At 34.4% G+C, this 25,892-nt stretch overlaps 1 protein-coding gene across 1 annotated transcript in view; it reads left to right on the top strand.

Moving 5' to 3' along the window:
- Positions 1 to 25,772, top strand: part of LOC113502397 — a 38,463-nt gene extending 12,691 nt beyond the window's left edge. Inside the window, exons 32-93 of the mRNA XM_026883953.1 lie at positions 122 to 217; positions 805 to 906; positions 1,154 to 1,255; positions 1,762 to 1,866; positions 2,199 to 2,291; positions 2,383 to 2,484; positions 2,788 to 2,886; positions 3,452 to 3,553; positions 3,746 to 3,847; positions 4,129 to 4,230; positions 4,443 to 4,541; positions 4,811 to 4,912; positions 5,049 to 5,150; positions 5,249 to 5,350; positions 5,435 to 5,587; positions 5,661 to 5,762; positions 6,005 to 6,106; positions 6,178 to 6,279; positions 6,602 to 6,703; positions 6,954 to 7,055; positions 7,396 to 7,497; positions 7,719 to 7,820; positions 8,021 to 8,125; positions 8,272 to 8,373; positions 8,454 to 8,555; positions 9,765 to 9,866; positions 10,249 to 10,353; positions 10,762 to 10,863; positions 11,309 to 11,410; positions 11,629 to 11,730; positions 11,805 to 11,906; positions 11,982 to 12,083; positions 12,171 to 12,272; positions 12,603 to 13,061; positions 13,389 to 13,490; positions 14,018 to 14,119; positions 14,351 to 14,452; positions 14,838 to 14,939; positions 15,431 to 15,532; positions 15,912 to 16,013; positions 16,316 to 16,417; positions 16,825 to 16,926; positions 17,008 to 17,109; positions 17,425 to 17,526; positions 17,681 to 17,770; positions 17,852 to 17,953; positions 18,131 to 18,232; positions 18,565 to 18,666; positions 18,848 to 18,949; positions 19,031 to 19,132; positions 19,253 to 19,354; positions 19,780 to 19,881; positions 20,037 to 20,138; positions 20,334 to 20,435; positions 20,600 to 20,701; positions 20,804 to 20,905; positions 21,396 to 21,494; positions 21,806 to 21,907; positions 22,612 to 22,758; positions 23,419 to 23,520; positions 23,803 to 23,922; positions 24,077 to 25,772. Coding sequence (XP_026739754.1) covers positions 122 to 217; positions 805 to 906; positions 1,154 to 1,255; positions 1,762 to 1,866; positions 2,199 to 2,291; positions 2,383 to 2,484; positions 2,788 to 2,886; positions 3,452 to 3,553; positions 3,746 to 3,847; positions 4,129 to 4,230; positions 4,443 to 4,541; positions 4,811 to 4,912; positions 5,049 to 5,150; positions 5,249 to 5,350; positions 5,435 to 5,587; positions 5,661 to 5,762; positions 6,005 to 6,106; positions 6,178 to 6,279; positions 6,602 to 6,703; positions 6,954 to 7,055; positions 7,396 to 7,497; positions 7,719 to 7,820; positions 8,021 to 8,125; positions 8,272 to 8,373; positions 8,454 to 8,555; positions 9,765 to 9,866; positions 10,249 to 10,353; positions 10,762 to 10,863; positions 11,309 to 11,410; positions 11,629 to 11,730; positions 11,805 to 11,906; positions 11,982 to 12,083; positions 12,171 to 12,272; positions 12,603 to 13,061; positions 13,389 to 13,490; positions 14,018 to 14,119; positions 14,351 to 14,452; positions 14,838 to 14,939; positions 15,431 to 15,532; positions 15,912 to 16,013; positions 16,316 to 16,417; positions 16,825 to 16,926; positions 17,008 to 17,109; positions 17,425 to 17,526; positions 17,681 to 17,770; positions 17,852 to 17,953; positions 18,131 to 18,232; positions 18,565 to 18,666; positions 18,848 to 18,949; positions 19,031 to 19,132; positions 19,253 to 19,354; positions 19,780 to 19,881; positions 20,037 to 20,138; positions 20,334 to 20,435; positions 20,600 to 20,701; positions 20,804 to 20,905; positions 21,396 to 21,494; positions 21,806 to 21,907; positions 22,612 to 22,758; positions 23,419 to 23,520; positions 23,803 to 23,922; positions 24,077 to 25,743 — 8,333 coding nt within the window. The 3' untranslated portion in view covers positions 25,744 to 25,772. The remainder of the gene's footprint in view (positions 1 to 121; positions 218 to 804; positions 907 to 1,153; positions 1,256 to 1,761; positions 1,867 to 2,198; positions 2,292 to 2,382; positions 2,485 to 2,787; positions 2,887 to 3,451; positions 3,554 to 3,745; positions 3,848 to 4,128; positions 4,231 to 4,442; positions 4,542 to 4,810; positions 4,913 to 5,048; positions 5,151 to 5,248; positions 5,351 to 5,434; positions 5,588 to 5,660; positions 5,763 to 6,004; positions 6,107 to 6,177; positions 6,280 to 6,601; positions 6,704 to 6,953; positions 7,056 to 7,395; positions 7,498 to 7,718; positions 7,821 to 8,020; positions 8,126 to 8,271; positions 8,374 to 8,453; positions 8,556 to 9,764; positions 9,867 to 10,248; positions 10,354 to 10,761; positions 10,864 to 11,308; positions 11,411 to 11,628; positions 11,731 to 11,804; positions 11,907 to 11,981; positions 12,084 to 12,170; positions 12,273 to 12,602; positions 13,062 to 13,388; positions 13,491 to 14,017; positions 14,120 to 14,350; positions 14,453 to 14,837; positions 14,940 to 15,430; positions 15,533 to 15,911; positions 16,014 to 16,315; positions 16,418 to 16,824; positions 16,927 to 17,007; positions 17,110 to 17,424; positions 17,527 to 17,680; positions 17,771 to 17,851; positions 17,954 to 18,130; positions 18,233 to 18,564; positions 18,667 to 18,847; positions 18,950 to 19,030; positions 19,133 to 19,252; positions 19,355 to 19,779; positions 19,882 to 20,036; positions 20,139 to 20,333; positions 20,436 to 20,599; positions 20,702 to 20,803; positions 20,906 to 21,395; positions 21,495 to 21,805; positions 21,908 to 22,611; positions 22,759 to 23,418; positions 23,521 to 23,802; positions 23,923 to 24,076) is intronic.
- The last annotated feature ends 120 nt before the right edge of the window (positions 25,773 to 25,892 follow it).

The raw sequence follows: 25,892 nt of genomic DNA, 5'->3' as shown, positions 1-25,892 counted from the left end.
ATCCGGTATACTTTCCATGTAACATTTATTGTGATTGGCCCATATCGTCTTACTAAACAGAATTTGAAGCCCCCTTGAAGAAAATAACTTTGAAGACAATTAACAATTTAAACATTTGCAGTAGCACCATCTTCCGAAAAGGTATTTAAGACATTATTAAAAGACGAGAGCACTTCTACTGATACCAAATCTGAAGTTCTGAAAAAAGTTCGGAAAGGTAAATAGAGAGTTTTTTTTTAATGGATCTAATGTACCTACCACATATATATGCATATACTTCGACATCTCTGACAAATGTTACCGCATGCCAGCTTTACAGTTATACAATAGGTGTACTTGGTAAAATGGAAACTAGCAAACTTCAAGGCTTGGCTTATTGTTTTGAAAGTTGCTTGATATGTTAGCATGCCCAATCCTCACTTGTTCCAACGGTGACGAGACCGTGGCTTGCACGTTGTTAACTGCTGTTTAGACACTCTGTGAAGAAAAAGCAGTGTTGGTCTTTGTATTTCTGTTTGGCTGGAAATCTCCGCCCTCCTTTTCGAATGTAGGTGAGTTGCACTAACTAATTTTCACTTGGTAAAAATGGTTCGTAACGGAATCCAGATCATCAGGGAGTTTTGCAACAATATTTTTACAACCTCGTTAGAGACGGTCTTTTTAAAACTTTGACACCAGTTCTGCATTTACCAAACGAAATTATAAAGAAAAAGTGCGCTGTGTAACGCGTGAAAAAGCATGCATGTGTGGTTTTCAGCTAAAACGCAATGTTAAGTCGTCTCTCGGTTATCTTTTAATTTTCAGCGGCAGCAAAGGGTCATATCTCATCTACTGTTTACGGCGCCATCCTCGCCAATATACGTCCTCATGACACGAAATCACAAGTTATTAAAAAGATTAAAAAAGGTGAATAAAATAACGTATAAATACTAAGAATTCTTAACATTTTATGTAACTAAGGAACTGTCTTTGAAATCGGAGCGATAACTAAGTCGTTAATTAGACTTTATTCTTTTTTCCGTCGATTAAACAAGGACCTTATGACTTTTCTTTCACTCTATTCAACTATAGTTATCGTATGCTACTATTTACCTAAGATCATAAAGGTTCCATTTTACTGTCTAAGTATTTGACCACCAAATCCATATTTCAGAGATAGGTAAAAGACAAGTGTCTCCTGCCGCCGTTGTGAAAAAACCGAAAAAGAAATCTGTCAGCGACGAAAAGTTTAAAATAATGGGCAAAGTCACCGAAGGTAAATATACTGTAATTAGAAAGAAGTTGCTATTGTTGTGAACAATGTCTATATTATTAGTAAAGGTCCCGACAGACTTTGACCAGCATGATATTTCAAGCGATAAGGCTGTTTTTAGACTGTATACAATGTATGTATGTATGAAATGAAATAAAATTGAGTTGAAAGAGAAAATTACAATGCTTTATTTTTAATCTCAACCATCCATGCGATACCCAAAAGCATATAAAAAAAAAACATTCACATCGGTTTAGCCATTTAGTAGAAGTTCAGTGGCTTGCACATGCAGGTACTGTAGAATTAGAGGAAGATTCATAATTATTATTTAAAAATGATTTACTCCCGCCTATGTATCTTGATAGCTCGACTAGTTGACTCCAACTGGAGTCCTTAATCATGAGCTGAGACTTCGAAAATCAATAGGTATCATGTCATTACGCGTTAGCAAACCGTTGTAAAATTAGCAACAATTTATATAGTTTTGTGTGAATAAATTGTGATTGCAGCGGTGAAAAGAGGCAAGCAACTCGTTCTATCTAGTTTAGATGATCTACGAACCAGTACTCGTCCTAGTGTCACTAAAAAGATAACTAAAGAAAAAGTTCATAAGGGTATGAAATGTTACACCTTATTTACGTAGCTAAACTGGCTGAAGAAACTAGAAGTTTAATAGGGCTGACGACATTTTTTCTTCAAATTTTGTTCAAATTTTGCTCAATCGTTGCGTCACAACTCACAAGCCTCCCACCTCTCCTCAACTTTAAAGCAGTTTATTTTTGGGAATTTTTATTGTTCAAATAAAGACAAAAATACCTGACTAGTACTTTCTAATTATCTAGCTGATGGACACACCATCCCTGTTATCTAAATACATCTTTTTATAAAAGATTTGAGCTGGCTATTAATATTGTAGAACATTTTAACATTCTTTCTGAAATTTTAGCCGCGCAGAAGAAGAAAACGTTAAAAGTTATTGACGCAGTGCCCAAAAAATTGCCCAAACCAAAGGTCAGAGTTATGAAGAAAATAAGTAAAGGTTGGAAAATCAAATTTATCTTTTTTTCAAATGCTGAAATGAGAAACATGACTTGTTGTGTTTGTGACTTGGCTAATAATTATAATTTCAGCTGTGAGTAGTGGCCATATACCGGAATCGGTTCTTAACGACGTACGAGCAAAGGTCCGGCCTTCAGATACCAAAAAACAAACTGAGAAAAAGATTCGCAAAGGTATTCAATATTTGTTTTTTTTCAATTGAAATCCGTATCGGATTAAGTTCGTTTTTGAAACACAGAGGGCTCCGTACAAATAGGCTTTAGGCACATCGATTGGCAAGAAAATTATTTACTCATTCAATTTAGAGACATTCTATAAAATGTTAATTGTTTAAATCAAGGACTGTAGCCATTCTGTATATCATGAGTCAGGTGGTAAAGGCAAAAATATGTGCCTGATATTTTTTAATTATCTAGTAGCTATAGATTTTAACTGTTTAATACCCAGAGGTCATCCCTATTGTTTGCACATTTTAGCTATGATGAAGAAAAAAGTACCAGCACATGTAATTGACGCCATGGTACCCAGTCAATTTGTCGGCGAAAAGGCCGAAGTTTTGGAAAAACTTCGCAAAGGTGTGAGATTTTACTGTTACTTGAAAAACTTAACAGGTATATTTTAATAATAATAATAATAATAAACATTTATTTGCAAGAACATGAGTTATTACAATGTGGTAAGTTGAGTTGATTGAGTTTAAATTGAGTTCATTTTATCCCAAAATAAGGTAAAGGGAATAGACAACTTTCTCCTCCTTTTGCTATTTCTGACTAGCTGTTTCTCGCGGTTCCACCCGAGTAATACCCAAACTAGTGGTAACCTCATCGTATTTTTTTGTCTTTTACGGAATTTTGTCCACTTTTCTCACCGTTTACACCTTCTGGACTGCTACGAATATTTCAAGAGTTAAAATAAGCCTGATCGGTTCAGCCGTTCTCGAGTTATAGCGAGACTAAAGAACTGCAATTAATTTTACAATGTTAATCGTTTCCCCTGGGATACACACCGAGCTTAAGTGTTTTGGTGGTCTGAGTTGGTTTTTATTGTAGATCCTGACTTACTGGAGTTGCAATGACGAGCATGTGTGGCGGGCAAGTCCCAATAAAAAAACCGTGTTAAAAATATTTTTATGTGTTTCAGCGGTCGAAAAGGGTAAGATCGCACCAGCAGCTTATGGCGCCATTCTTGCCCAAGTTAAGCCTAATGACACGAAGTCAAAAGTTATTTTGAAAGCTCGAAAAGGTAAATGAATATTTTTTATTGTAACGGAAAATGGCAAATGATTTTTTCTCTAAATAATGGGTACCACAATCATAGTTTTTTTTCCTCACTGATAACTAGGATTCGAGAACAATTATTTATTTCCTTGATAGTATATTCTAGTCGTAAAGAATAGCCAATTTCTTTCTAGAAGCTTAATGATGTTTTTTTCAGAGATAGCAAAAAGACACGTTTCTCCTTCCGTCATTGAAGAAGTATTCACAAAAGTGAAATCCAGTGATGACAAGGTTGCAATTATGAATAATCTTACTAAAGGTAAGGAACCCAAATATTAAGAAATTAATGTAGATTTAGGTTACAGATAAAGTATAGAAAGTAGTGCACGCCCAGTGGTATAACCGTTGAACGGCAAGTGAAAGGTTGTAGGTTCAGCTTGCTAAATCGGTGAAGGAAACTCTTTTGAAGAAACTGGCACACCTGTCAATTTCAACTGTGTATAAAGCCACGTCAAAGGCTAACAGGCGGTTTAAACTCTGACCGAGGTTGTTTATCAACCGTCAAAAAAAGATTTTTTACACAATTCATTGATTTTTCAGCGGCAGAAAAGGGTCAACTGCCACAACCTGTTGTAGATGAAATACGAGCATCTGTTCGTCCCACTGATACAAAACAAGAAACTATAAAGAAAGTTCGAAAAGGTAATTTACTGATGAAAAGTTCGGAAGTTGCGATAATCTTTAGATTTAGACCCTTCTCGCCAAATGACGTTACTACAACATTAATAACGTTTCGAAAGGTCACGAGAAAGCACTCGAACGTTTTCTATTGAAATTAGAGATTGTAGAAATGTCGCTTGACTCAAGTAGCTGGTCAGTGTGTTTGATACTTAAATACGTGAAAACAATTCCAGTCATGCAGCAGAAGAAATTACCAACACGTATTATTGATGGAATACTTCCCCAACAGTTTGTGGGTGATACAGCTGAAGTTATGGAAAATATCCGTAAAGGTAAGAAAATAATACACCATATATTTCACTGGGAATACAAATAGAAAAGCCTAGTTCAAGAACTTAGGTTGGGTCCAAGAGTTAGAACAACAATATACATATTGTTATTCCTCCATCTTTTTTTTGCGTTTGAGGGGGAATCCTTATGAACAGCCAGACTCTTACTGACTTAACTTGGACCACCCTGCCACGTCTCCCGCAATTTGGTCATTGTATGGCAATGTGTAGCAATTTGTCATGACATATTTTCAACCTACTTAAAATTTCAGCTATAAAAAGTGGTTTATTATCTCCGAATGTCTACGATGACGTGCAAGCTGAAGCTAGTTCAACCGACACTAAATCTGAAGTTGTTAAGAAAATCCGTAAAGGTGAGTCATTTAATTTTTGTAATTTATAGCTACATCATCGTCACCCCGAACAAGCTGTATTTTTCCTCCGTATTTTTTTAAATTATATTCTATTTATTTTAGCAATTATTTGAGCTACCGTTAATATTTGTTTTAGCCATCGTCAAGAGACACGTTTCGCCTTTTGCCGCTGCTAGATTGATCCAAAAAGTCCAAGACAGTGATGACTCATCAGCTATTATGAAAAACCTACGTAGTGGTGAGTTAACATCTAGTTGAGAAAATGTACTACTTACTGGTAAATGTACATGACGATTAGAAGATAATTTATTTGACGAAATATATACTGTTTCACAGCTGTTAATAAGGGTGAAATACCAGCCGCTGTAATGGACAGTATATATGCCCATGTACTGCCTGATGACGATAAATCCGATATTGTAAAGAAAGTACGTCAAGGTAAGAAAGTAACTCTTAATTGTGACGGAAATATAAAACCTACTGTTGATTTTGCGAATACTAACGATCTTCTTTTCCACTTAGTGGTAGACAAGAAGAAATTGACATCAAAAGTATTACTCGGTATTGATCAAAACTTAGATCTTAAAAGCGAAAAAGGATTTCTGTCGAAGAGTAAAAGTATTACATCAAAAATATCTGAATCTAAGTCGGAAGTATTTAAAAACATCCGTCAAGGTAAGCAAAGTTCGAAAACTGCTTAAAAAGAAAAAAAAAATGAATTTGATGTTCTGTTTTAATGATGTTGCAGCTATAAGTCGGGGTCAACTGGCGCCTGAAGTTCTCGATGATGTTATGGCGAGTATTCGTCCCACTGACAAGAAATCTGTTATCATAAAGAAAATTCACAACGGTAAGTTGTTTATTTTTACATTACCTGAAGTTCAAAGCATAGTTTAACATTGCCGTCAAAGCTTGTCGAAGAAATAACAGCGTGTTGAACCGAACCACCACCAGGTCTGAAACACTTAATTAGAGTCCGGGAAAAATTTGGATGAGGATAAGGAGGAAACACTATAGGCTAGAAGGAAAGTCTTACTAAAGTTTAACTTACAGTTAAGAATAATAAATCTCATCTAAAATTAACATTTACAGCTGTTGATAAAAGACACGTGTCGGCTTCTGCTAAGGATGACATCTTAGCTAGTGTAGACACCAGTGAGAACAAATCTGATGTTGTGAAGAAAGTTCGAAAAGGTATATCATAATCTAAATGAACTTTATATTCATTGTCGCCAGTGTTTATATTAAATGTAATTTTATTTTAGCCGTCAACGAAGGGCAACTTCCACCAGAAATTTTAAGAGAAGTACTACTTAATCTTAAACCTACTGATGATAAATTACAAGCTGTTAAGAAACTTCGTCAAGGTATGCCACCATTAAATTTTTGCAATTGCTGCAAGAGGAAAACGATTTCTGTTTTAAAATTTGATTTTTATAAATGGAGTGCATGAAAGAGTAGAAGAAACAACTGGGTTTTACCCAGTTTCTTTCTTTGCCCTTCGTGTACCGGGGAGACGGTAATCCTTACGGACAACGTTGCACCCGTAGGCCAGAAATATCGCTAAGAAATGTTTTGTGTAATGGAAAGCAACGTACTTTCGATTATCACAATATCAGTATGGAACTAAAAGATCGATTAAACTGCTTTTAGTCTATTTAATGTAGAAGTAACTCTATTTATTTTTAGCTTTGGAGAAGAGACAAGTGTCACCATATGTCTTGGATGATATGCTTAAAAAATTAAGACCTCATGATAACAAATCTGAAGTTATAAAGAATGTCCGTAGAGGTAAGATCACAAAATATGTATATATAATAAAATGAAAAGTTCATGTAACTGCAGAAAAATAACTTTTTTTCTCATCAAATGACTCCTGCCGCTTTGAGTGTAAGACAGAAGAATTCTATTGACAGAAGAAACAACTGTTTTTTACCCAGTTTCTTTCTTTGCCCTTCGTGTACCGGGGAGACGGTAATCCTTAAGGACAACGTTGCACCGGTAGGGCAGAAATATAACTAAGAAGTGTTTTGATTTGCAGCTGTGGACAGAAGACAACTGTCACCAGCTGTTATGGATGATATACTAGCTAATGTGCGACCTACTGATAATGCGTCACAAGTCATGAAGAAGGTTCGAAAAGGTAAATGGAAAAAAGGATTTTAGCTTCGTTTTAAATAGGAAACAATAGTCCTAACTGCTATCAAGCGATGAATTCGTACTGTTTATTTGATACATGGTTATAAACTGGCCTGTTGGTGTAGTAGCCCTGACTATACTGGAGGTTGTGGGTTCGATTCCCACCTAAGACAAATGTTTTTGTGATAAGCGAGATCATTTGTTCTGTGTCTGGATGTGGATGCATTTAGAAATGTATAAGAGAGTTTATTATCTAGTTGTCTAGTACGTAATACAAGTTTTCCATAGTCTGAAAATTGATGGCGTTGTGTGAGAACTGCAAAGTATTATATTAATGCTTTCAGCGATTGGAAAAAGGCATGTGTCGCCTTCCGTAAAAGAGGAATTACTCGCTGATGCACGTGCTGGTGGCGATAAATCCAAAGTTATAAGAAGTGTACGCAAAGGTATTGAAAGAGTTTTGAAAACGATTTTAACGAAAATCTCTTATCGAAAAACGATTATGATAGTAGACAGCTCGGATTGTCGAGTAGTAGAAGTTAAAACTGCAAGCCTACTGTACGTATAGTTCGATCCCCACGTAGGACAACCTTTTTGTGATTCACTAAAGTGGATAATTGTGGACAAAATTAAGTGGATAAAATTAATTGAATATTAATTATTTCAGCGGTAGAAAAAGGTCGTCTACCACCAGATGTAATGAAAGACATTATCGCTAATATAAGACCCAATGATAGCAAATCTGAAATTATAAAGAAAGTCAGTTTTGGTAAGTGATGACCGATCATTTTTTTATAAGTGGAGATTAATAAGTTTTGTGAAAAGAACAGAAATATTTCCTGAAGACAGGGTCACTAAATTGGAACATGGAAATGGTCACGTATAAGACTAAATTGCATTAAAGCTAATATGTATTTGCTGCTCTGATTATTGTTGTACGTTCACTACAAATTAATGTCGATATTACAGCACTTGAAAGAAAGCAAGTCGCGCCACAAGTCATGGATGAGATCGTTGCTAATTTAAAGGCTAAGAGTGATAATAAATCTGAAGTGGTAAAAAGAATTCGGCAAGGTTAGCTAACAGTCTGCAATATTTAGTCGCATACAAATCTTATCAAGATTTGCTCTGTAGTTTTAAATTTGAATGATGTCTATTGTACTTTTCTTTTCTTATTGTATATGAACACAAATAATTAAAAGCAATACAATTTCGTACAGCGGTAGATCATGGACAGATAGCCCCGGGTGTCATGGATGACATACTTCAAAATGTTCGCAACACAGACAATAAGTCTCAAGTGTTGAAGAAGGTCCGGAAAGGTGACAATTTATCCAAATTATCTAAAATTCTGTTAAAAAAGAATTAAGTATATCTCAAAATATATTAATGATAATTTCAGCCGTAGCAAAGCAGCACGTGTCACCATCAGTTATGGAAGCAGTTCTATCTGATGCACGTGCCACTGACAAAAAATCACAAGTAATTGAACAGGTCCAGAAAGGTATAAATTTAAAACGTTATCATATAAATTTTAATTTTGATTTGAGATGTGTTTGAATCAAATAGATCATATTAAAGACAAACTCTCGTCACTCACTGGCTCTCTCTACAATATAAGCAATTGTATACCTAAAAATATTCGTCTTACTATATATAACTCTCTTGTTAAATCACATTTACTATACCTAATAGAAATCTGGGGCAACTCGGGTAAAACAAAATTGCGAGAATTGCAAAGAGTACAAAACAAGATTATTAAAATATTGTTTCGCTATCCATATTTGACACCTACTTATAAAATTTTTGAAGATACAAAATTGATGGATATTAAGCAACTTTATATGTATACCACTTGTATTCTGATAAGAAAAATCTTAGACAAAAAAATTAATACCAATTTATCATTTACCAAAATTTCGGAAGTGTCTACACGTAGTAGACGTCGCCCTAGTTTACTTGTATTACCAAGACCTCGTACAAATTACTCCAAAAGAAACATCACCTATGAAGGAGCAGATATTTATAATAACTTACCGTCGAACATTAAAAATGTAAGCTCGTTCAACGTTTTTAAATCTCAACTCTCGAAATATATAACAGAAAACTTTTCTTATCCAAAGTCACATTAATCCAATCAAGTAATATAAAAAAGAACAAAATAAAACGTTGCGCGTGTACCTACAATTGTACTCCTAGCTATTTAACATTACCCATTTTGTCGCTTTTATTGTTTTAAACTATCCTTCTGGCTAATGATATTACTTATTGTTATTAGTCTCTAAGTTAACACTTTTTTACTTATTTATCGGTGGCGGTTAATTAGATAAACTAAATGTTATTTTGTATTCTCATGTAAGTGGCTTTATTGTCTTTTTTGGGAATAAATGATTTTAAACCAAAAAAAAAAGATGTGCCTCTGTGGTGTGTTTTGTCGAAAACCATTTTTAACCTCCGTTGCAAAAAGAGGTGTTTTAAATTTGTTTCAATCAAATTCGTTCAGCCCATCTGGAGCTATGTCCAGATCGGATTGAACGGATTTAATTAAAGTTTGTTTTGTATAAAAGGTGAGTTGAATTATGTGTGACAGTGTACTTGTGAGATAAAAATTGGATAACCCATATAAAAGTTGTTGGGGGTGTGCTTTTTAATGTTTAATTTTATCATAATATATTAGATAATTACAAAGTTATTCATTTTAAAATTTTTTCAGCGGCGAAGAAAGGACAACTGCCTCCAGATGTTTTAGATGATGTATTGGCCAGTATACGACCTGGCGATAACAAAGCTGCGGCCGTAGATAAAGTGCACAAAGGTAACAAAATACAAGCAATACAAATATAAGCTTTACTACAAATATAAGATTAACTAGTACTCGTGTAGACTCTACAGCCGTTGTCCTACATGATTTTCAAGGGATTGATAAAAAAAATGATGAGGTGGAAGACAAACGACAAAAACCTTTGAGTATTTAATCCATGAAGGGTGCCACCCAAACGAATAATAAACACATTCAAATCGGTCCAGCCGTTTCGGAGGTGTGTCAAATCATATTCGCGATACCGAGATTTGAACCTAATCCAACATATTTATTTGAAACACAGAATATTAGACTTTATTAATGTAATTCAAATAATCAAACACAATGAACCTGGGGTTAACACAAGATCTAATGATAGATTGAACTGATATTACAGCACTGAGCAAGAGGAAAGTATCCCCATACGTCGTCGACAATATAGTCGCTACACTTCAACCTTCGGACCATAGCGGTTCTCAAGTTGTCAGAAACGTACGACATGGTAAGTGATCATCTACATACGTCATAATGAGTTCCTCCGTGTTTCGGAAGACGGTTGAAATTGTGAGTGTCATTTACACATCCTTGACAGTAAGTAGTTACGGGTAATCAGAATCTAAAAGAGAGTCAACCTGTCTTACTGGTTCTTAAAGGCTGTTTTTCTTTAAAGAATATATTCAAAGAAAAAAAAATTATGAAAAGAGCCTTTCTAGACTTCCTAAAAAAGAATTCCTTCTACTTCCTCTCCTTATCTTTTAGTATTTATATTTATACTTAGGTTAATTTTGTCGTTTATTAATAGCTTTATTAGGTTTCACACTGTTTACTGCTAATATAATCACGAAACAACTCCACCTAGAGATATCTTAAATATATTCGCAAAAGAGTAATACTCAATTCAAATTAACAGCGGCAGTTAGAGGACAACTGGCATCCGATGTTGTTAAAAATATACTGGCTAATGTAAGATCAAGTGACACCAAATCAGCAATATCAAGGATGATTCGTAAAGGTACCATTGTATTGACAATATTAAAAAAAAGACAAAACGGTAGCTAGAGTATCAGCAATAAATAGCTTTTATGAAAGATCTAGATATGTATGGATTAGTATAAACGTGGTGCAGGGTTTTACCTAAAGCAGGCAAAGTACTCATGTCAGTTTTATGCAGTTTCTTATTTTTTCTGAGACTCCACTGTCAGATAAATACTGATGATGCTAGTAACCAAATCTGCCAATCCGCAGTAAGCAACCATAGTGATCGTTGCTCAAACCCTATACTATTCTATACTATTAGGATTACCCTCTATACTATTAGGTTTGTGCCCAGAATACTGATATAAATGTTGGTATTTATCTGGTCTAAAGTAGTCTTCAAAAGTTCAAGATTAGATTCGCTTAGTATAAATATTTGTAAGTTATGTTTGATCTAATTTTTCATTTGCTTTCAATTGCAGCTGTTGCAAAAAAACAAATAACTCCTTCCGTTGTGAAGAAGTTCCTATCTGATGTTGAATCTAGTAAAACTGCGTCTGCCGTAGTGAAGAGCGTTCGTAAAGGTATATATTGTGAAAATACAAATACTATACTATACTATAACTTAAAGTGATAGATATCATTTAGATATTATGTCCACATTTACGTGGAAATGCTACATATTCTTATGTTTTTTTTTTATTCGTCATTTTCTACAAATAATCTTACTGGTAATTTAAATTTCGTAGTTAGAACTGTTTCTTCGTTATTTTTTTATTGCTAACTAATTTTATTAATTCAGCTGTCGACAGAGGTCGACTACCTCCAGAAGTATTGCATGACTTTCTCTACGAGATTCGGTCTTCAGACACCAAAGCTCAAGCTTTGAACAAAGTACGGAAAGGTGAGAACCAGACACTGTTATAAGAACCCTAGTATTGTATAGAAATAGATATAATCAAAGGGTTATCATTACAGCGCTACAAAAGTGGAAAATGTCTCCAAAGGTAATGGATGAAATTGTTTCAAATTTGAAACCTCGTGATCATAAAGAAGACGCTATTAAGAATATTCGTGCGGGTAACTATACTTTCATTAAAATAAAATAAATAATTAATATCGAATATTTAATCAAAAAAAATATTAAACATTTAGCGGTCGAGAAAGGCCAGATAGCGCCAGGAGTCTTAAATGATTTAGAAGCTAATATTCGCCCCAGTGATAATAAATCCGTGGTTATGAGAAAGGTTCAAAAAGGTATGTGGTCTTTATTACATTATCTAAGAGCCTCAATTCTTACTCTTAAGAGTACTTCGAATTTAAAACACAATATTTAAATTTCAGCTATAGCAAAAAAACACGTGTCACCTTCGGTTGTGGACGAATTATATGCGAATGTGCGCGAAAGTGATAATAAGTCTGCAATCTTGAAGAACCTCCGTAAAGGTAAATTAACATACAAATAATTGTCAATCGTTATACTTATGCTCTTTTATCGGGATCGCCCTACTAGTTTCTGAATTAACCGAAGCTTAAATCATGAGTTGGTTGGTTAAGCAGGAGTGGAATTGCAAGTCAAACAAAAATGTAACATCCTATTTGAAAGTCTCTTACTTGGTCAGTCTTTATTCAAACAGTATAGTATTACACTTATACTTACTATAAACACTCAACGCACACAATACTGTAGTTGTAGAAATTCATTTGAAAGAAGAAAAGCGCTGGATCATAATACAATTCTATTACCTAAAATCAAAACTGAAATTACTATTTCAGCGGTTGACAAAGGCAAATTGCCTAAACCAGTTATGGACGACATACTTTTGAATTTATCACCCAGTGACAATAAAGAAGAAGCTGCAGAGAAGGTTCGGAAAGGTAAAAGTGTTTTAATATTTTATGATGAATTTACGAAATACAAAGTAAATGCTACAATCCTTAATAACGTTTTAGTTTTGGAAAAGAATAAAGTATCTCCATTTGTATTGGACGACGCTCTAACTAATCTCCACTCAACTGAAAATAAAGCAGAAGTTCTCAAAACTGTTCGTAAAGGTAAGCATAGCAATCTCGATCTTACTGCTACTATATTTAAGGTGGTTTTACAATACATCGATTTTGAATTAATTACAGCCGTAGAAAAGGGTCAATTGTCGCCTGATGTGTTGGAAGACATACTCGCTGACTTGGACCCCGAAGATAACAAATCTCACGTTATGAAAAAAGTCCATAAAGGTATGTATGAAATAAACGTAGGAAACAATATTACTGTTAAACTCACACCAATGTAATTTGGAACTTATGAAACTCTATTTGCTAAAGCGACTGATAATATACGTGATTTAATATGGAATATATTTTAATTTACCGTATCAATAAAATTTCCCAATATTGATGACAATTCCACACATTACTAATTGATACATACTTTCCTTATCAGTTTCGTCGTATTTTGATGATTTATTATATTTCTCCTGTTTAAAGTTACCTATAATGAAAATGGTTTTAAACATAAAACATTAAAAAAAATATGTATTTATCTATAAGTTCTTCGCCTTTCAGCCGTGGCCAAGCGACATGTACCACCGGCCGTATTGCATAAAGTTCTAGGAAATTTAAAAGATTGTGACACTAAGAAACAAGTGATGAAGAAAGTTAGAAAAGGTACGGTACACAGATAATACCGAAAGTTATCATTATTGGATGGAATAAAAGGAAAATATACTCTATGGACATTAAGTTTAAGGGACAAATTGCTCTGCTACGATTTTATTATAGCCTTAATTTTGTTGTTGCCGCGATGTATAAAACGTACATTAGATAATAACCATGCAATGTATTCGTATAGCTCTGTGTCCGCTGGAATTCACAGAAAACACTGTTTGAGAAAGGATTAGGTATTAGAAGAAGAAGTAAATGGTGGAAGTGTGGTAATTACAATAGGGATTATGGCTTGAAAAAAGTCCGTCAGATTGACAATTAAAATATTAAACTTGACCAAAAATGAAAAAATTAAGAAGATAAACTACTAAGTTCAAAAGAGAGCGCTTAAGACACACAAATGTGTCGTCATGCGAAAGTTCAATTTATTTATGTTCGAGAGACGCATGACCGACTAATAAGTAAAATACATTGAAACAAACTAAAACATCATTACTATTATACTGACACCAGTTACCTTAAAATTGCAGCGGTGGAGAAGGGTGAACTGCCACCTGTGGTGCTCGAAGAAGTGCTTGCTAAAGTAAAGGGGAGAGACAATAAAGAAGTTGTCATTGATAAAGTTCGGAAAGGTAAAAAATTCAATAAGCTCTACATTAATCTGAATCAGAATCATTTATAATTAAAAAAAACGTAGGTAGACATAAAATACAGATCTTCCCAGTAAATGTACAGAGTGCTTGCTATATTTTGTGTCTGGTAAGAGATTTAAACATGGGTAGAAGCTAGGCGTCGTCTTAGAGTAAAAAATATCTGTTGTAATGTGAATCTCAGGTTTAATGTTATAAATGATATGATTTCAGCCGTGGAAAAAAGACAGATTTCTCCTTATGTCCTGGACGATATTGATGCAAACATAAGGGCTAGTAGCAATAAAGCAGATTTCTTAAGGAATATCAGTAAAGGTAATTCGACAATTTATGTTGCAGATATAGGCTGTATAATAACATACCACAAGCTCGCGACATCAGAAACGTCACGAACGTAGCAACAGAATTACTCATCACAGTTATATGACGGTTCTTTCGCTTTCGCTTCTTTAAGTTTATTTTTATTAGTTTTTGTTATAGCGGCAACAGTAATGCAACATCTGTGAAAATTTTAACCCTACCTATCATGGTTCTTGACATACAGTGTAGTAACAGACAGACGGACACACGGACTGGCAGCTGAGCCTCGGTAATAGGCTTTTTACTCTTTGGGTACGGAATCCTGAAAATCATTTTTAAAGGACACTTTCTAATTGTATTTGTCGTATTTAAACATGTTTATAAAACTGAATTGTTTTAGCTGTAGGAAAAGGACAGTTATCACCTGCGGTGTTTGAAGATTTGGATGCCAGTGTTAAACCCGATGATACGCCCACAGTTATTATGAAGAAAGTTCAAACAGGTAATCGTATCAAAAAGAATAAACCTAAAATGTGTGATTACTTCTGAGAAATTAAAATTTATAAGGGATTCATTATGAAATAATGGAACGGTTTACTCAAGTTTATTTGTTGCGATTCTCCGACTAATTTCGTTTCCAACCGAAGTTCTAAATCATAAGCGGCGTGGTTGAGTTCGACTCGCGACTCGCAAGTCGGGAAATCCCGATAAATGCGTGGGCGTTAAATAATTGCATAATTTATAAAAATATTAGTCACTTCAAATTAAAAATCTACTATGTAAGTAACTACTATACCTATTCAAGTGTAGTACATGTACTAGCAATACAAGTGATAGCAGATTAGTTTTACAATGAATCTGCGTGTCAGAGACACCCGTTTGTTTATTTAGGACATAAGTCCTCGAATGCTAGCTAAAGCAGGTAAAAGCTTAGCTAATCGACCGAAAAAGAACTCTAATTAGATTATAACAGAATTTAATTTTGTATAACAGCGATAGAGAAGCATCATGTGTCTTCTGATGTTGCTATTGATGTAATGAACGATGTCATCGCCAGTGGAAGGACGTCACAAGTCATGAAAAATGTTGAAAAAGGTTGGTACAATGCATTTCTAATGTTGTAACTTGACGAAATAGTTAATGTCGTAGAACAGTCATGGCACCTGTTATCTATAACAAATGCCTGATATTATAAAAGATGAACCATTGAAAGATTCGTTTTTTTATTAGATACTTTATTTTAATTTTTTGTCACCGTTTTCAGATAAGTATTAATGTATCTATATCTCTGTGGAAACAAACACTTTTGCATGCCTTATGGCTAAATATGGTTAAACTGATCATTTACCACTTCATGTCATCTTACTATGTACTATGTACATACATACATGTACCTACCCCATATTTACGAAAAAATGTTTCTTTATCTTTTATGAGTTAGATTTAAAAAAAAACTTTATTTTCCGATTATTAGCCGTAAAGAAAGGACAGATACCACTACCTGTATTCGATCAAATACAAGCCGATGTTCGCCCTGGTGATGACAAGGAACAAGCTATTAAGAAGGTTCGCGCAGGTAACTAAGACAGCACACAATATCTAAGCTTCTTCGTCCGCTTGGTGAGGAAGTTAAAAGTTAGGATTTTTATCGAATTTTGTAAGTTTTAGAGTGCACACATTTTGTCCCCTGTTGTAACATTTTTAATTTGCACTACTTATGGTATGTGCCTTCAAATATTAAATCAATAAATGGAATATGAAACACTGAAAGATTTTTCAAGTCTAACAGTAATTTCAGAGATTAATGCGTTTAAACAAATGAGCAAACTCTTAAGCTTTATTATATTAATATTACATAAGCATTTCCATGATTTACAGCTATAGAGAAAAACCAGGTGCCCCCAAAGGTTATGAAGGAGGTAACGACGAAATTAAATGCATTTGAAAACGAAGCTGAAGTCATAAAAAATATCCGTAAAGGTAAATTACTCTTACTTTGCTGAATGACGAACATGACTCAGTAATAAACTATGAAATGAAAACTTACATTAAAAGCATTAGATAATATAATAATATTCCACAACTTTCTCAAAACGCCATCTAGTCTCAAAATAAGCAGACTATATTATGAGTACTAGGTACATACCTGATAAACATAATTAAATATATCTAAATACATAAATAATACATATAAATAACACACAGACACGGAAAAAAATATCATGCTGATCACACAAACATCAAAGTCCGAAAAAGACATCCGGTATAGCAGTCAGTGCCACAAACTACTAGACCAACAGGCCAGTCGATTGGTGATTTTCCATTGGTGCTACAGTTATATAGTGTATCTAATGATTATTTTCCGGTTATTTTTATAAACATTTCAGCTGTCGAAAGGAAGGAACTATCGCCTGCAGTATTGGAAGAGATAATGGCTACTGTTCGTCCAGGTGATAAACAGTCGCAAATCATGAAGAAAGTTAAAAAAGGTAGAGTTTTAACCAATTAGAGAAATCATTAGTCATATGAGTAATTCTCACTAGTTTTTAATTTTCTTGTGGATATTGCAGCTGTAGCAAAAAGACACGTGTCACCTTCCGTGATGGATATGGTACTTGCCGATGCAGCCGCTGCTGATAATAAATCGGATATCGTCAAACACATTAGAAGAGGTAAATTAGAAAATGCGAATAAACTATAATGAGTAATACATAAAAAGATAAAATAAAATTTAAGATAGACATATGTACCATGTATGTATATAAGGCTATTTGTTACTGCTTCCTCTCTCCTAAGATATTGCTGTGCCCGACAGGGTCCATAATGGTTTTGTATTATTAGATTTTAAGACCTTAATGTACATTATGGAACGCAATAAATAATTGAGTATTGAGTATTGAGGTGTAAAGGAAAAAATGCTGTATCGAAAGACAATTTTAGATTAGGATGAAGGTACAGAGGATAAATTTGATTTATTTAAATTGTAGCTGTGAAGAAAGGTCGCGTACCGTCTATGGTGATGGATGACTTACTCACCAATATGCGTCCTACTGACACTAAGGACGATGTTGTGAAGAAGATCCGAGAAGGTATTTATAAAATCTTAAACTTCTTCTTTAGATTGAAAAAAAAAAAGGATAAGATTCTCTAATAGATACAAAGAAAACATCAAAGGAAACGAATCATACATCTAGAAGGTAAATTCATAATATTCTATTAAAAAAAATCTTGCTAACATTTCAGCGCTCGAAGATAGGCAAGTATCTCCGCAAATTTTGAACGAAATAGGAGCTAAAGATAATAAAGAAGAAGTTTTGAAGACAGTTCGTAAAGGTAAGAATTTTTATTCATACAATGTTGAAAAATATTAGTGAAGCTAAAATTGTATTCACAACAATACTCTTTGTTCGTTAGCGGTGGAAAAGGGAGAATTATCTCCCGCTGTTGTAGACGAAATAGTTGCTACAGTTCGACCTGGTGACAACAAATCTCAAATTATGAAGAAAGTGCGGCAGGGTAAGTTGAGTAAAATTTCCGTTATCTAAGTTCTGTGAATTTTTATTGCTAATGATTATACGTTATGCGTTAGCTTTATGACTGAATGTGATCGAAAAGATAACGTAAATAGGTGGCTTATTTAGGCAGCTAGATAGAAAAAAAAAACTAATGTTATTCATAAAACTTTTATTCCAGCGATTGCCAAGAAGCACGTCAGGCAATCTATTGTTGAAAATTTACTCACCAATGTCATTGCCGGAAAAGACAGGTCTGCAGTTATGAAGAATGTAAAAAAAGGTATCTGAGCTGAACATATATTGAAATAATAGTTTAGGAAATAGGAAAGTAGATTGCACGGATAGCCGAGTGGTTGAGGTCAATACGCGAAACCCAATTTGTGCAACGTGACAGAGGTTCAATCCCAGGGTAGAACGAACATGTGTGTGATCCATGAATGCATGTTCCGTGGCTGGGTGTCCTTGTGTACGTGATTTGAATTTTCGTGAAACAACCTCGACATGAGAATAAAATTTCCTACTGATTTAAAATAATAATAATAAAGAAACATCTTTGTTCAATATTATGTGTGAAACTAAAGTCTATGTTTTTGATTTCTTTCCATAATAAAGCGGTCGATAGAGGTGAACTACCACACGAAGTATTAAAGGACATACTAGCAAACGTCAAAGCGACGGACAGGAAGGCTACAGTCATGACTAAGGTTCGAAATGGTGAGTCTTAAAAGTTTTTGAAACAGAATGTCGTATCCAACATTTTTTGGATTGTCCCATTTTAAGAAAGATAATATCGTACAGTCTCGATGATAAAAGTGTGTAAGAGCAATAATTTCTGGTGACTTATCGGAATTAGTTTGGATTATCAATAACGGTACATTATCAATTTTATTTGCAGCTATAGAAAAAAGGAAGCTATCACCAAATGTTTTGGATGAAATCGCCGCTAATGCCGAACGAATTGACAATAAAGCGGAAGTTGTAAAGAACCTCCGTGACGGTAAAAACGGATCAATATTTTAAGAAACATTAATAAAAGTAAATGATCTTTCTATTACTAAAAATGTTTAATACATTACAGCGGTGGCTAAGGGACAAATATCCCAAGAAGTTATGGAAGACGTCATGGCACACGTTCGTCTTAGTGACAAGAAATCTCAGATTTTGAAGAAAGTCCGTAACGGTAAAAATCTTGGGAATTCCGTTATTTTTTTAAACGTTCCTATAATAACTATCTGCAGTGAACATCACAAGGTAATAGTAATTGAGTTGTTACTTTATCAAGTGTTTGTAAATATTTCAGCAATAACAAAGAGATACGTGACACCATCAGTCGTAGATCTGGTAGTTGGGCAAGTATCCCGAGCAGATAAAAGATCTGACATTATTAAAAATGTCCGCAAAGGTAAGTTATTATTTGAAATCATACATAAAATAGCTCTAAGTTGAGTAAAGACTCCAAAAACAGTCTTTTACTGAACACTGTGCTAACAAAACATTGGAAATTAAGGTTATAGAATCAAAGTAATTATTTTATAGGAAATTTCGTGAAGATTATTCATATACTTTATAAGTACAACAATTTCACGTGTATTTATCAGGATAGCCCGACTAGTTTCGAAAGTTTGACAGGGTCGAAAGTATTCGACTCACGACCCCACGGTTAAGGACTTCGAATAATCTGCATGACAGTTACTTGACTGGTTATTTTGTATGTTGACTCGACATAGCAGCATTTTGAAAATTCCAATCAGTAGTCCGATCCTATAATAAATGCTTTATTTTGATTAAGGAATAATACTGCAATGTACGTTTGATCCCTAATTTCAGCCGTGCAAAAGGGACAGATCCCACCAGCTGTTGTAGATGATTTCCTAGCTGACCTACGCCCCGGCGATGACAAAGCTCAAGTCATAAAGAAAGTTCGTAAAGGTAAGTTAGAATTGCAATTCGTTGGAGAATAAATTCTAAAAGACTTGAGGACATGTCCATCGATATGAGAGTATGATAGTTAATGAAAATGAATGAAGTATTGAATGGTTTTAATGCAAACATAAATAATAAAACTACTTATTTCCTTATTTCAGCCATAGAAAAGAGAAAAGTTCCACCCCAAGTCATGGATAGGGTAGTGTCAGATCTAGAACCAAAACCTGAAAGGGAAGAAGTAATGAATAATATTCAAAAAGGTTCGTTAAATTAATCATCTATATATATCTATCTATACTTCAGTACACGAGTCTCAGTTATAATATTTTTTTTTTACGGTACAAGAATGTTTTCACTATAGACCTGTAAGACCATCAAAACTTGCGTTTGAATTTGCATAGATCTGAAGCGAATACTAGAAAATTAATTTACTCAACTGAAATGTATACTTTCAGCAATTGGCGAAGGAAAACTTGCACCAGAAGTTATGGACGATTTAGTAGCCATTATGCGTCCTAATGATAATAAGTCACAAATTATGAAGAAGGTCCGCAAAGGTTAGTAATCAAAATAAAGTAATTTAACATGTATACTTTTAAAAATATTAAAACAAGCAAGTGACCTAAGCTGGGCCGCATAGGATTGGCAAATTATCAAGAAGTACAAGTAGAATAGTAACTACTAATAAAACTCATAATCTAACAAAAACTATTAATTTCAGCTATAGCTAAGAATCACGTATTTATAGCAACGATGGAGGACGTACTAGCTAGTGTGAAGCCTAAAGATAAAAAGCCAGATATGATCAAGAAACTGCGAAAAGGTGTGTTTCTAGAGGAACTCGAAATGAATCCGTTTCCTTGAGATACCTAATGTTACACATGTTACTCGGGATTACAATTCATATAACTTCTTTTAATTTCAGCGGTGAATAAGGGCCAATTACCACAAGCTGTACTGGATGAAGTACTTGCCGATGTTACCTCAAGTGACAATAGGGCTGATGTCTTGAAGAAAATTCGTAAAGGTAATAATTATACTATTCTTAGAAACCAGAAGTGAGGGCAGGTTTTTAAAAAGAAAGCACGGTTACGTCACAAACAATACGAAAACCAAATCATTACAAAGATAACTTAAAGTTAATACATCAAACTCTAATTACTGCAAAGGAATATGAATGGCAATTATCGAAATAACAATATGGCTGCTATGCTGAATAAATACAACGAAGGTCACGAAGATGTTCCAGCGAAGCCAGCTGACAGCGGAGAGAGAGCGTGGCTAAGGGCGCTCCGTCTTTTATAGCGGACTGCTTGTCAAATCCCAGGTTCGAAAAAGGTTTCACTAAGGATCTTGAAAGAGGTTCCACTTTGAAAAGGAGGTTTCGTTAACTATATAATAATCACATTGTCAGTTGTAAGAAATTTAACGCAGAATTTTTGGCAGACCAAATTTAATGGTTGATTATCCTAGTATACAAACACCGGTACGAATTACTCATATGATTTATATTTCAGCAATGGAAAAAAGAAAACTGCCGCCTGAAGTAATGAATGACGTAGCAACCCCTAGTAGTATCGGCAGAGCATCACAAATTATAAAGAAACTCCAAAAAGGTGAAGATTTATATCCTTGAAATATTTACGTTGTATTACGTACGAGGTTGAAAAAAGCAGGAATTAATTATATGCCTCCATACACACACGCGCAAAATTGAGCCGCCAGCTCTACTTAATGGCTGACGTCACCCGGCGTCGGTTTACTGAAGGCAGTAAGCGTCTGACATTATCTGTTCTCTCCCCCGAGGGATTGGATGTCCAGTATCCCCACTATATCAAAACAAATACTTTAATTTCATACAATTTTGCAATTCATTTATATTTATTCTGCCCTTATTAAGATTAGGTATTATTCTTGTGAATTTTAGCCGCGGTCAGAAGGAACCTTTCGCCATCAGTCGCGGCTGACATAACCGCCAACCTACGTCCAACTGATAAGAAATCTCAAATCATAATGAAGGTCCGAAAAGGTAGGTTACATAATATTATATCAGATTATACAGATAAAAAATCATTTATAAATAGCCATTATTTATTAGAAAAAATCTACTCCTCAAAAGTATGATAAGTTTCTCACGTGATGTCATATTCCTACACCTTATTGTTTTCTATTGACTTTTGTAAAAATATTACTCGATTTGACGGTTACTTACGTAAATAGATATGTGGGATACATAGCTGTGACTTGTGAAATCCGTGGCAATCTGATAATGATGTCATTGGTACCGCCTGTTCTAATCTCAAATTATCGTTTCGATGGATGAAAATCACCTAATGGCATTTATTAGGTAATTTACATATAATCGGCCAAATCAACATTCAGGCAAAATTGTAAATTTGTATTTCCTTATCCAGTAGCTCAGTGTCGTTTTATATCGGATGACATGAGAAAGGAAGGAAAAAATAAATGTGAAACATAATGCAAACATGAGCAGATCGGGATATTTTACCTTAACAAAAGAGTCTGCTACTTCCTGATGATCTCCCAAATTATTATTTTTGGGAAAGAAACAATATATTATTCTACTAAAGTTAATGACGTCATACTACAAGTCCTGAAATTCAATCAGTATTTCTGTAGCTCATCGAGTCATCACCCATCAACGTTTATATAAAACCTCCTTCTATGTCCCACCAAGCAATACTAATTATTTTCTCAAAATGGTTTTACCAGCTGTTGAAATGGGCAAACTAACGCCATCTACTATAGAAATAATAAGAGACGTTGATGAAGCTAAGAAAGCAAGAGATATGAACACTTTAGTCGACGAGCTAGAAGGGACCGAACAGATTTCAGTGATTATGAAAAAGATGAAGAAAGGTGACGAAAAACATGTTGATCGTTATTGGCTTTTTAATAATATTCAGAAACTCAGTATCATATATAATAAGAATAGCTCTTCCCTCATCAAGAAATCAACGAATGAGTTAATAGTTTATCACACCATTAATAAACTTACTTTAAAAATTACTAGCGCTTGCCAGCGGCATAACCCGCTAAGAATAAGAAATCATCCCACGGGAACAAAATCAAAATAAAAACTTACCTTTGTGTTAAAAAAGATAATAATATTTCGACCGAATCCGTTGAGTGGTTTTTCCGTCAAAGACTAACAAACATACCTACTTACAAACTTTTGTGTTTGTAATGTAGTAGGAATGTTTCGACAGTGCAATTTTGTGACGGGGAATAAATTACATGTAATTAGTTATTAGTCATGTAGTATTTTAAAGCTTGTAGGTATAATAATGAGTAATGTATTTGGAGTAGGTACATAAATTATTCATTGTCATAATATCGATGTTGGTATACACTTTAAGGGTTCATACTATACTTCAGGTACTTTATTGAGTGTAGCCAAAGAATCATTAGATAGCAAATAAATTAGAAGTAAATCGGTGAAAAAAAAAAAGATACAGTAGTTATGTAGAACTTTTTAAAGTCGGTTGAAAAGGCTAATGATGTTATCATATATTTTAGCTGTGGAGAAAGGCCGCCTGCCCCTCTCAGTCTTAGACGATGTCAACAAGAGTGTGACACGAAAAGACAACAAAGTTATAGTTATGAAGAAGATTCGTAAGGGTAAGAAACTTTTAAAACTATATTATTTAGAATTGCGTGAGCTTAAAACATTATAATGGCACCACACAACGTACATGTCACTCTCTCTTCGATATCAGCCGCCTAATTATCATTCTCTAAAATATTCACCGTAAAATTTAATGATAGTATTCTCATCAGGAAATGCGTGGCGTTTACTACAGTTTTGTTAATGAACACTAATGTGGTTACCGTTCAAATAATGTCGCAATAATGCTCTTCATAAATGATGCTTCTAAATAAAAAAAAACTTTTGCATTTCAGCCGTAAGGAAACGTCTTATACTGCCTAAGATTGCGAAAATAGTAAGGAGCCAGACTGAAGAAGAAAGGTATGAGAGAATAGCCAAATTGACACAGAGTGAAATGAAAATGATTGATGAAGGTATACTATGTTTCATAATTAGTCACGTATTAACATATCTACTTTATTTGCAACAGTATCACTATCATGTAAAGCCATGAACGTCTACCACTGTTGAAAATTACACAACACTCCCCAAAATTAAGCAACGACCTTAAATCATCCTTGATTTCAGCTGCAAATGATGGTGAAATAACAGAATCGGTCATGAGAATGATAAGAAGTAGAAGGAATTCAAGGTTTGGTGGTATGAGGCAATCTGTAATCAGAAGGATGAGGAAGAAGAAAAACAAAATGCAAATAATTTTAGATCAAACGGACGTTTACGCTTATATAACAGATAGTGATACTGATCAACAAACTGTAAGAAGAGTGCGTAAAGGTAACAAAACAAACATTATATTTAAAGTGCAGTTAGTAGAAGTGTGTTCTAGGACCACCAGAAATGTAAGTAATATACGATTTTATTTTTTCACAGCCATCAGAAAAGGTGAAATAACACCGTCTGTCATAAAATTACTCGTGGACAGGGATAACACAGGTCTTATATTTTCTGACAAAGTCGTTCGTGCCATAGATCCCAGAAAAATAGTACGATCCAAAAGTTTAAGGCACACTGCAGCTGAAAAACCATTACTAAAACAAACGAGAAGTGAACGATATACAAGTACTGACTTAGAAGGGCACAACAGTTTGCAAAGACTAAGGCGAAAGGCAATAACATCGCTTAGAAATCATTATAATGAGTTTTGGCGAGACCCACACAAAATGTTATTAGATGGCATGCCTGAATATGATACAAAACCTGTATTCACATTACAAACGAGGAAAAAGGAACCACCACCTAAAGAAATTCATCCATGCAGATGCGGAAGTTTGACTTGTAGAAAAAAACTTGAGAAAATGAAGTTGTCCGACATGAAATTAACTCACAGCGAAGCAGTACTAGTAGCCTGCGTGTGTGGCAGTGGCATCTGTGAAGAAGAGAAAAATAAAATTATAAAAGCACTTGAAAAAGCAAAGAAGGTAAAGATGATAAAAGCCGAAGAAGAAAATATTAAAAAGATAAAGGTCAAGAGGAAGTTTGCTGAAAAGAGACAATACGAAAAACGTTTACGACAGAGAAAAGACAGTAAGAGAAAGAAGCTAAGGTTAAGTCACATGTGTGCAGAGCATGAGATTCCACATCAAAAACGGCGAGAAAAGATGGATAGACGCGCTTTAAAAGAGGTTGCAGGGAGTAAAGATGCTAGCGACAAACTTTTACTAGCCGAATCCTTACTAGACGTAGGGAAAATAGGATTCGCAACCACATTCAAAGTTATAAAAGGCTTGTTTGGCGTATTTAGACATCCGCAACACACCTACGATGATGTTAAAGCGGCTTTCAACGACCCATGTAGCTTGAGTAAGGTGAATAGAATTTTCGAAGATGAAAGTATATACGTGCCGGCAGCAAGAGTCAAACACAGATTCAGTTTTATGTCCACTCCCAAAGCAATACTTAAGAAGATGGAGGAATATCCAACTACGCACTATTTACTTCACCGCAATGAGAAGGATCCTAAGAAGAGGAAATTTAAGAAACGAGTAAGACCTCCGATCGATTTTAGTAAAAACCTCTACTTGTCAACCCGGGCTTTAAGACCATGCTTATGGTTATATTATTCATGTCCTGCGTTGTATCCGACATTTATCACTGTACTTAATACATGGAAACAGTTCTGTCACATTCTTCTTTTTGTAGGCGCTTTTATTGTATGGAGTCCATGTTTACTATGTATGGAAATTTGCAGAATCATGCTGTATATCTATTGTCCTTTTTGTATGAAAATTAATTGATCATAAATAATATAAAACATTCATTTTTGTTTAAAAAAATGAAGACATAATAAGTTGTTTTATTGTGTTAAAGCGTTTCTAACATATACTAGCTGAATGGTTTTGCCGTCACTTGTACTACCTACCTAGCAATTTAAGTGAAAATAATA

This window comes from Trichoplusia ni, chromosome 17 (assembly GCF_003590095.1).
Source record: "Trichoplusia ni isolate ovarian cell line Hi5 chromosome 17, tn1, whole genome shotgun sequence".
Lineage (NCBI taxonomy): Eukaryota > Metazoa > Arthropoda > Insecta > Lepidoptera > Noctuidae > Trichoplusia > Trichoplusia ni.
Note: the sequence above shows the minus strand (reverse complement) of the source record. Positions and strands in the feature narration are given on the sequence as shown.